At 53.9% G+C, this 10,468-nt stretch overlaps 1 protein-coding gene across 1 annotated transcript; it reads left to right on the top strand.

The window, feature by feature from the left end:
• The first annotated feature begins 528 nt into the window (after positions 1-528).
• Positions 529-8,006, top strand: LOC122171824 (protein Wiz-like). Its single transcript, XM_042839599.1, has 4 exons — positions 529-558; positions 1,434-1,552; positions 3,501-5,986; positions 6,190-8,006. Exons 1-4 carry the CDS (start codon positions 529-531, stop codon positions 6,555-6,557), a joined length of 3,003 nt encoding a protein of 1,000 aa, XP_042695533.1. The 3' UTR covers positions 6,558-8,006.
• Positions 8,007-10,468: the final 2,462 nt, after the last annotated feature.

Genomic DNA, 10,468 nt, shown 5'->3' with positions numbered 1-10,468 from the left:
CACTGGATTACCATAGAGGGTAAACGTGAGCTTGCTAAGTCCAAGACATTAAACTCCCTCATCTCTCGCTGTTTCCAAGAAACCGGGATTTGCAGGGAGCACAGTTACGTGCTCATCAGGAGGAAGATAAATCACGGCGTGTTTTCCTCTAAAGGAGACAGCTGCTAAAAATAGGAGCCACGCTGGAGCTCTGTGGAACAAAGAGCCCCTGGAAGGCTCCTGCCCGTCCCTTCACCCGACCGTCCCCTCCGTCAGCTTCCCTTCTCCTCACGGTCGCTTTCGGTTTGATTCTTTTTGGAAGCGTTTTACAGTCTGCCCGTTCAGGAGGGTTTTCCCATCCCTTCCCCCACGTGCCTGGCCGGGATGGTCAGTGACTCAGGCTTTCCTGAATGAACACTATTTGTCCCCCGTGACCTCGCAGCTTGGCCGTGCATCCCAACGGGCTTTTCCAAAATGCTTCTGAAGCCAAAAAAAAAACCTGAGCTGCTGGAGTTCAAGGCCACCTCTCTGCGTCCTCTGGTTGCGCCGATGAAGGATCGCCACGGTGGCCCCATCCAGGTGAAAGACCTCAAAACCCATCATCTCCTTCTAAGAGATCCTCGCTTTAAGCTTCTCACCTCTTGTGTGCTTCGCTTGAGATGTTAGGGTGGAAAACCAGCGATGGCTTTTCACGTTCCTGTGCCTTGCCTCCTTCGTCTCCATAATGGTGGTCCCAAATTCCTTGGGCCGTCGCGCTCGACTTCTGGCACATAAGCAGCAATCTGCGAAACAAACATGATCTACAAGTGGCTGCATCATTCAGGGAGGGGATGGAGGTCAGCTACATTCATAAGAACCGTAGAATATCCTGAGTTGGAAGGAGCCCATTGGGATCATCCAGTCCAACTCTTGGCTCCGTAGCTGCAGTGTGCGCACGGCTCTTGTGCCCAGTCCTCTCTCTGCTTGCAGTCTTGTCCAGGCGGGATTCACGCATCCTTCTTGGACACCGACAAAAGTTTTCCCACTTCTTCAGGGCTGCTCCTGGTCCATCTGAGCCCAGTAGAGCTCAGCAGGATTCACCCGTGCGTTGTCAGCCCCCAAGCAGGGTTGGAGATGTGTGGTCAGCACCACCAAGCCCAGAATGATGCTCAGCTGTGCACCCAGAGAAACCAGAGCCCATGGGATGCCGTCTGCTTTGCAGAGTGGACAAAACCAACCCCTCCAGGTTGGCAGGAGCGCGGCTGGAGCCGTGCACATCTCCCCTCTCGCCTGCTTAGTTGCAGGAACGATTATCCACCAAATACTTTCGCGCGGGATTAAACCCTCTTAAGTGTGGCTCAGCAATCCTCCCGTAATCCGGACCCGGCCGTAGCAGGACAGGGCAGCAGGAGCAGAAGGGGTTGATCTGCTGGGAAAGCTTTTTCTTTCCGACACCCAAATCACGTTGATTGCAAATTGCGCTGCAGGAGCCTCACTTGGGCACTGACCTTGGAGCTTTCCTCTCTGTTGCAGATGAGCCTGATCCTGCCCTCTCCGGTGCTGTCCCAGCCCCAGCTCACAGGACCGAACTCGGGTAAGTGCCCTGGGGATGTTGCAGAGCATCTCCCCTTGCTAACAGCACAAAACCCCCAAATTTCTGCTTGGCTGTCCCCAAAGAGGGTCGTCCCGACCACCAGGCCAGCGCCATTCCCTTTCTCCAACGCACTGTTGGTTGTTCCCACGTAGCTTCATTTCACCACTTCCCACCACGACCCCTTTCTTCTGCCCGTCCCACTTCGCCCCTTGGAACACCTCAGTTCTGCTTTGCTCTCTTGGGGCCATCCCTGGCGCAGGGGGAAGAGGCGGCTGCTGAGATGGGCGTCCCCAAGCTCCTTGGGGTGTCCCTAACACCTCTGAGCACGCTGGAGAAAGCAGATTGAGTGGTGGCAGCCCGAGGCTCCTTATGGGAATCGCTCTCCCTCAGCTTTCGCTCGGTGACACAGCCCATGCCTGGCACGTTTTAATGGGTTTATTTTAGTATCTGCTGTTGAATGATCCTTCCTGGGCCAGCGGTTTCCTTAGCGAGTTATTTTTAATCACGTTTGTGGTGCATATGGGAATCGCATTTCCCTGCTACCACACCGCAGACGATGGAGAGCCCGTCCTCTCAATTTCTCTGTGTGTTTACGCAAAAGAAAAGAGAATAGGGAAAGATTTGGAGCCGGGAAGGCAAGTGCAGGAGCTGGTTTGCCCCTGAATTCTGCGTGTTAGGAAATAGGTTTAAAAATGATGAGAAATGCATGGAACTGTAAGCCCTGCTGTCCCTAACAAAGAAAGATGCTTTGTTCTCCTGGCAGCCTGACCCGTGAGATAGTGTTCTGCTGGCCTGGGGCAGCCCCTTGCACAGCATCTTGAGTCCTTGGGCTCTTTGAGGCTCAGGGTTTCTTCCCTTGGGAGTGGTTTCAGCAGAGCACCAGGACGTGGTGCTCTTGGCCACTCATCCCTTCCATCAGCACGGTGTGGATGGGAGTTTGTGGCACCCTTAGCTCCTCTGTCTTCCCATCTCTGCCCCAAGCCTTGGGCCGCGGGTTGGGGTCTGCTTGCACCTTCCAGACCCCACTAAGCTGCCAATGGAGATGTCCTCTTCCTCCTGTGTGGGCCCTGTTGGTGTTGGGCCTTATGTTCTGGTTGAGATTTGGGTCATGACTGCTCTCTGGGCGCATCTGGATTGCTCGGGCTCTCTTCAGAATCCTGAATATGGTCATCAGGTGCTTTTGGATTTCTTGGTTTCCCTAGCGAGCCTCCCACCACCCTTGCAGAAGGGCTCGATGCTCTGTCTCACTGTGCAGATGTCTCCAATCCCTTGGGGCATCCTGAAGAACATCGCGTACCTTCGTTGCACCTTTGCGGTCCCCTTTTTTTCATATGGGGGAAAAAGCTTCCAAGCCCAAACATTGGACTTCAGAAGCCATTTGGTTTGCCCACGGGCATGCTCTCCAGAACCCAACACCTCTCTTTGCTGTGGTGGTGGTGTCAACAGCACCACCTGGTTGGCCTTGTGCCACCCAGTCCACCAGTAGAGTTGCCCCACGGAGACTTGTTTTCCAGCTGCTTGATGGGGTCTTGCTAAGTTTTGGGGTCCTGCTGAGGATTTGGGGGAGGAACCAACTCAATCCGGTGTGATTTGAGGGTATCTGCAACAGGGAGGAAAGATGGAGGATGGTCAGTGTTCCCCCCCCTGTGCTGCAGAGAGAGACTTGCACTTCATGATGGGGACAAGTTGTCCTTTGGTCCCACAGGCCTTTGGTGTGGTCCACGTTGGCACGTCAGTCCTGTTTTCATGCAGCTCACTGTCCTGCTCTTTGACTTGTTGGCACCACGCATCACCGTTGGGTAAAAGGCCAATGGCCAACGGAGGGGGGGTGGGACGAGTGGTCTTTAAGCGCGTTTTTTTTCTTTGATCCTAAATCCTTGATGTTTGGGGTGATACAGGAGAAACATCGCTGTTAACCAGCCGTTAACTGTCCAAACTTCTTTTGCAGCTCCAAGACCGAGGAGCATTTAGAGTTCCAGAAGGCTTTGTACAGAGCAGACGCCAGGAGCTCCCTGGAGCTGCGTGCCATGACGGTGTCCGGCAGTGTGCCCTGGGACACCTCCGCCCTGGAGACGCGAGGAGGCGATGGCAGAGAAGAAAGCACTTTAGAGAGACTCTCTAGCTTGAAGGACTCAAAGGATGTGTCGACATTCCCTGGGGATCCCCAGGTTGTAAATACGGTGCGGGTGGATCCTGAGGACCTGGAGAGTGACGCCGAGGAGCTGGGTGCTGGCATGGCGGCAGCCGGGATACCCAACCCTTGCACGGGGCCACCGGTGGGGGGTGGGGAGGAGAAATACCTTAAACCTGAACCAAAGCAACTTGAAGGCGTCGGCAAAGAGCACTTAGAGAAAAGCAGGAGGGGGACACAGAGGGTCGATTGGATTTCTCGACCCAACAGAAGCCCAAGTCCTCACTACAAAGATGTGAGCAAGCCGACGGATGTAGCAACCAACGTACCCTTCCGGGGACAGGCTGTGCGTGAAGTGCCTCCTCCGCTGACTCCGACGGTGTTCAGGAAGTCTCTGAACCCTGTCCTCAGCAAGTCCAAAACTCTCGAGACCCCCTCGTCCCACAGGAGGGGGCTGGGGGTCGACTCGGACGCGGGTGAGATGGGTGCGCTCAGCGCAGCTGAGTGGACCATCCCAAAGCCAGCTCTGCAGCTCAGCACCGACCTCGCCATCGGCAAGCAGTCGTGGACGGTGAATTCTGAGGATTCGGTGGAGAGGATCCCACTGATGTCCCTGGAGCCCACTCCCTGCAGCTCCTATGATGTGGAGATGAGGCCCTATGTGTGCAGCGTGCTGGTGGAGGAGCAGGGCAAAGAGGAGCTGGGTCCTGAGGAGGATCCCACGGTGTACACGTGCATCGAGTGCAGCATCTACTTCAAGAAGAAGGAGCACCTGATGGATCACATGCTCCAGCACAACCGCGGGCCAGGGAGGGACCAAGAGGGGGATGCTCTCGGAGGGCAGTGCCAGTTCTGCTGCAATGAGTGCGGGTGGGCCTTCGGGGACCTCGCGTCCCTGGAGCAGCACAAAAGGCTCCACCAGGAATCCAGGGAAAAAATCATCGAGGAGATCCAGAAGCTGAACGAGTTCCCGGATGAAGGTCGGGAAGCCCGGCTGCAGTGCCCCAAGTGCGTCTTTGGCACCAACTCCTCCAAGATCTTCGTGCAGCACGCCAAGATGCACGTCAAGGAGAGGAAGGACCAAGGAGCGAAGAGCCTGAATCTCTACGGGAGCGGAGAGCTGCAGGATAGCCCCGTGCACAGCATGTACAAACACTTCAAACCCAACGAGCACCTGGCCCTGCAAGTGCAGGCGCCTCCGCACGGCAAAGGGCTCAGCACCTGCGTGCTCTGCAGCTTCCCGGCACCCAACGAGAACATCCTCAAAGAGCACATGAAATACGCCCATTCCCACCTCTCTTGGGATGCAGAGGTGTACGAGGAAGATCCCAACCAACCGGGAACCAGCAGGGATGCCTACAGCCCCGCCAGGACAGGCTGCTTTGCAGAGACTGATTATTTTGGCAAAGCAGACCAGCTCTTCCCTTCGCCCCACCGAGAAAGCGCGTCGCATTACGACGTGCACAGTTTCACCGTCGATCACCCAAGACTCAACAAAAGCAACGGGGGCAGCAAAAAGGACTACGTGACGTCGGGGTTCCATGCCAGGAAAGCGGCCCCGTATGCTGCCCGCCACAAAAACCTGGGGCTCTCCTCCACAAAGGCTTATTCGCAGTTTGCTCTGCAGCACCTGAAAAAAAAAACAGCAGCTCAGCAGCTTGAAGCCGAAGGCGATGGTCTGAGGAGTCACTCAACTGGACTGGAGGAGGTCAGGCACAAATGGATGTTTATCAACGAGGTGGGGGGCGTGGAAGGGGAGTTCTCCATGGCCGCGGACACGGACTTGATGGAGCACAGAGTCACCAAACCCGTCACCATCCCTCAAGCTGCTTTGGACCTCAAGAGGACGTACAGAGACACGCTGAGAGCCACGGACCCTTCGATTGCCTCCGAAGAGCAGCAGCAGCAGCTGCGGATGATGGTGCCCATCGTTCTGCTGGAGGAGGTCAACCCACACCCCAAAGCAAAGAAGCGGCCCCGGGCAAAGCCCTACAAGAAGAAAACAGCATTCCCATCGCGGGAGTTCATGATGGAAGAGCCTCTTCCCTTGGATGTGCTCCTGTTGGACTCTCCTTTAGAGTTTGATGACTTTTTGGACTCCGACTCGCCCATGTTGAAAAACGAGGAGAGGAAGTGCCCGTACTGCCCGGATCGGTTCCACAACGGCATTGGGCTGGCGAACCACGTGCGGGGCCACCTCAACCGTGTTGGGGTGAGCTACAACGTCCGGCATTTCATCTCGGCGGAAGAAGTGAAAGCTATTGAGCAAAAATTTTCCTTCCAAAAGAAGAAGAAAAAAGGTAGTATGTATTCAATTTGCCGTGCTTTCTATTTTCTTGCTTTAATCGGTGGGGTTTAGAAACCGCCCCCCGGACTACGGGTACGTATGGCGCCGGGGCCAGCTTTGATGGCTATGGTGCATCTCATGGCTCTTTTGGGTCTAACAGCCCCCTCCCAGAGGCTCGATCCAAACTTTTACCCACTGATTCTGTCCTTCTTTCCTCAGTTGCAAACTTTGACCCGAGCACGTTCAGCCTGATGCGATGCGAGTTCTGCGGGGCCGGCTTCGACACGCGCGCCGGGCTCTCCAGCCACGCCAGGGCCCACCTGAGAGACTTTGGTATTACCAACTGGGAGCTCACCATCTCGCCCATCAACATCCTCAAGGAGCTGTTGGCCAACTCGGCGGAGTACCCCATGCTGCAGGCGGCGGTGGGAGCGGAGCCCTCGTCCCCGGGCCGAGAGCCGCACGGCTTCGTGCCCCGCAAGAGCATGACCCCCATCTCCGAGTGCAGCATTCCACGCTCTCCTCTGTCCCCATTCCCCCCATCCTGGGGAGATGAGTCCTTGCAGTCCTACAGAGACGGTGAGTGAAGCCACAGACCCTTTTGCTGGCCAACTCCTCGTGATCCTTGGTGCAGGGGACGGATTGCTTGGTGGAACCTGGTGTTGATTTGTGCATCTCTGTCGTTGTCGTCGTGCTGGGTGAAGTCTGGGGCAGGTGAAGGTGTGGTGATGAAATATCTCAAGCTGTGGATGGAGAGGTTGCCTCCTGCTTGGGTGGCAGCTGTGCTTAGGAAGATGATTTCTGTCAGCAAAACTCATAAACCCAGAATGCGCATTGGGGTGTTTGAGGCAGAGGAGCGTGCTTTGGGATATTTGGGACAGAGAAGTGTGTGTTGGGTGTTGGGGCCGAGTGTGGCCACCCTGCTCTTTACCCACGTAGAAGGTGCTGTGTTCACCCCTTGACTGCTCGTTTTTTCTAGATGCTGTTCTCCCAGGGGGAGATTGAGGTTTGACCCTTGGGTCTTAGTGAGGCCTTTCCATCAGCAGAGCCCCCAGAGCACTCATGGAGCAGCACTGGGTTCAGAGCAGTGGCTCTTCCCAAAAAGCTTTCAAACTTCCCCCAAAAAGCAGACTTGGCACAAAATCTTTGCAACAGCAGCGTTCTCCCAAAGGCTGGAAACTTGCTCGCGCGCTGCGAGAAAGTGACGTTGGGTGCTCCATCACCTGGTTGAAGTCCTTCTTGTGGAGGTTGTGCTTCTCACTGCAGGGATCCATCCGTCTTCAACTGAAATATCATAAAGCTTGTAATCCCTGCTCTCCATAATGAACGCAGATGAGCACAGCCAATGCCAGCTCTTAATTCTTAGCTTGAAAGAGCTGGAAGACAAAGAGCTCCAAGCCCAGGGCAGGGGCTGATGCCAAGGAGAGAGCTGAGCGGGGTTCCTGCTGCCAGTGGCTGATGCTCCTATTGTCTGGGGCAACCATTCAGAAATTTCTAGGTGCACGGTGCCCAAAATTCACATGAGGCATTGTGGATAGTGCTTGAAAGCTCAGAGTCTGGTAGGGATGAGCGTTGGGAGGTGTCACGGCGAAGGACCGCAGCCACCTTCTGCTCGTGAGGGGGAGGTTGAAGCAGTTCTGAACATAGTGAACTGGTATCAGATGTCCCCAGTATTAAATTTAAGGGGAAAAAAAAAGAAAAAAAAAAAGGATTTGTCTTGAGAAAAGAGATGTGTGTTGAGCTGTTGAGCTAGGATTTTGCCTATGGGTTTGGCCAGCAGTGCGCAGCTTTTTGGTGTGTGATGTTGGGAGCATCTCCCACTCCATCCCATCTCCATATCAGGTTGCAGAGCGGCAGTGGGCCGGAACCCAAAGCCAACTCACCAGAAAGGTGACAAACCTCACCAAAAACAAGGAGGGGAAGGGAAGTGCTGCTCCCAGCTCCAGGGCTGTGCGTGAGATGGCTGCATGGCGTCGCCGGGCTGCGCGGAACAGACTGGACTCTTGCAAAGCAGCTGAGCACACAGTTGTTGGGTTGAGGTTGGGGATGTGGGGAGGCTAATCTGAAGGGGATGGGGGCAGGGGGTGCTCGATCTCTTGATCTGTGATGGGGGACTTGGGGATTGTTTGAGGCATCCATGGGTTTGCTTGAATCGCTTGGGGTATTTCGGAGCGCTGAGAGCAGCGTGGATCTCAGCAACCTCTCCCACTGCTCCCCGATGCTCTCTGCTCATGTTTTATGCCAATCCCATCGTTTGCAGAAGGTTTTAAACGCTGTTAATGAGATTTGGGCCGGGAGCAAGTTGGAGTGAGCTTCTGGAAGGTCTCTGCTTGCATCGCAAGGGGCATCGGGCACTGCTAGAAGCCCAGACCAGCTCTGCAAAAGCTGACTTGGTGTTTTCTTATTATTATATTCTATGATTCTATGATTCTATTGGATCTTGGTGTAACACAGAGCTCTTAGCAGGAAGGTTGGTTGAATGGTCCAGCATCAGGGAACTGATCCTACATCCCTGCTGGCGAGCATTCCAAAATGGCGCTGCCCCTTCCTTCCCTTGCTCGTCTCCTCCCTCTCTAAATGGAATGAAACCCCATTTAGGTGGCGCTGGGGGGTTCCTCATTGCAATGCTTTGTTTCTGTTGGCGTAGCCTTTAGGGAGCAGGTTTGGGGCTGCAGATCTTGCTTGTTTGCCAGCATTTTGGGCTGCCAATGGCTTTCTGTGCATCTCTGAGCGCAGAGCGGGTGGGCACAGGTTATGGCTCTTCCAATTTCCAAGAAGGGCAAAGAGAGAAGCCTCGGTAATTATGGAGCTGTCAGTTTCACTTCGGTGCCCAGCAAAATTATGGAGAAGATTATTCTGTGTGTTATTGGAGGAAAAAAAAAAACACCTGCAAGACAACATGGTCATTGGTCACAGCCATCGTGCGCAAAGGGACAGCCATTGAAGGTCACCCAGCTGGGGGGTGAAGGGAAGGGGATGGAAATGGGTTTTAATGATTTTTGGCAAATATTGAGGCTTTCTGGACAAAACAGAAGCACAGAGCTGGATAAATGTGTCATGCGATGGCTGAAACACAGTGCAGACGTTGGTCGTAGCCAACACGCATGGAGGGGCAGCCGTGTCCAAAGTGTCCTCTTGAAGGTCACCCAGCTGGGGACAAGGAGAAGGCAGTGGAGGTGTATTTTTGTTTTTTTTGTTTTGTTTTGTTTTTAATGAATTTTGGCTAATATGGAGAATTTCTGGACAAAATATCCAGCGTAAAGCTGGGTGTGCACATAATGCGTTGGGTGCACGATTGGGTTGTTGGTGTTCAGGAAGCTTTGGATGATGCTCTGATGGTTTAACTCTTGGTTGGCTCTTGGCTCGCCCCAAAATCTCTCCAAGAAACCCTAAAACATAACTCACAACCAAAATTAGGGAGTCCAGTACTGTGAGGCCAAGAGCTGGGCATTAGGATCCCTTCCAATGGAGAGTATTTCTAGTTTCAAATACCTCACAGCTTCTTGATGGATATTTGGAGAAGTGAATTCTTTGCAAACCATTTCTCTACCGTGCAGAACACACCCAGTTATTCCAAATGATGGGCACCACAGTGACCAGGCCAGAAGTCTTTGGGGTTATTTCCCACCAAACCCAAACAATTCCCTTTGTCTCGCTTTGCTTTTCGCTTTGCTTCACCGTGTTCAGCTTCCAGCTTTGTCCTTATCCTGTTTCTGCATCTGTTCTGTGTATTTTTTAAACTCTATTCCGTATGCATTCTCATCTAGAATTCTGATTGAAGGTTTGTTGCCTTTTTACTGAAATCTCTGAGCCCATCTCTACGCAGCTCTCCCCACGTCTCTGACTCCCATCTGGGGCACCGTTGGATTTGGGGTTTTTCCTTCCTTCCAGCTCTTTTTCCAGCATTTTCCCCTTAATTTAATTTTGCCTGCTGGCGTCTTGGGTTTTCCTTCCCCTTGTCTTCATGGAGTGGCATTGCCCTTCCTTGTCTTCCACACTCTCAACCCATCCCTGACCTGGGCACTGGGCTGGGCTGCCAAAGAAGGGCCCCCACTGCCAGCCCCTTCCCCAGAAAAAGGGCCTCCAGGGGTGACCTCTTCTCCAGCACATTGGAGCTTCTTCCCCTTCCAGTTGGAGCTGGAAGTGGGCATTCGATGCCAATTATTTTCAGCACGGCTCTGATTTCCATTCTGAGCTTGGCTTTCTCCGGTTGTGGCTGCCCCCCCTCCTGCAAAGGAGAAGAAAAGGAGTCGAAATCAAAACGCTGGAGCTTTGTAGACGGGGTCTTGTGTCTTTCCTCCCATCCACGAGGCTCGGCCCGAATTTGCTGCTGAAGAATGGATGTCAGAAACCCTTTGGATGTACCTGACCCCATCAAGGCCACCTCCAGAGCCAGGTCACAAAGCTCAGGGCTGTGTCCCATTGAACCACGTCCTATTGAAGTTGTGTAGGGTGGAAGTGACGCCCCCTCCCCTGCGCCCCCGAGGTCCCCCCTTGT

This window comes from Centrocercus urophasianus, unplaced genomic scaffold, assembly GCF_019232065.1.
Source record: "Centrocercus urophasianus isolate 14NV4802_14NV808 unplaced genomic scaffold, USGS_Curo_1.0 seq_991, whole genome shotgun sequence".
NCBI classification, from domain to species: Eukaryota; Metazoa; Chordata; class Aves; order Galliformes; family Phasianidae; genus Centrocercus; species Centrocercus urophasianus.
The sequence above is the reverse complement of the archived record's forward strand: the minus strand, read 5'-3'. Positions and strand labels throughout refer to the sequence as shown.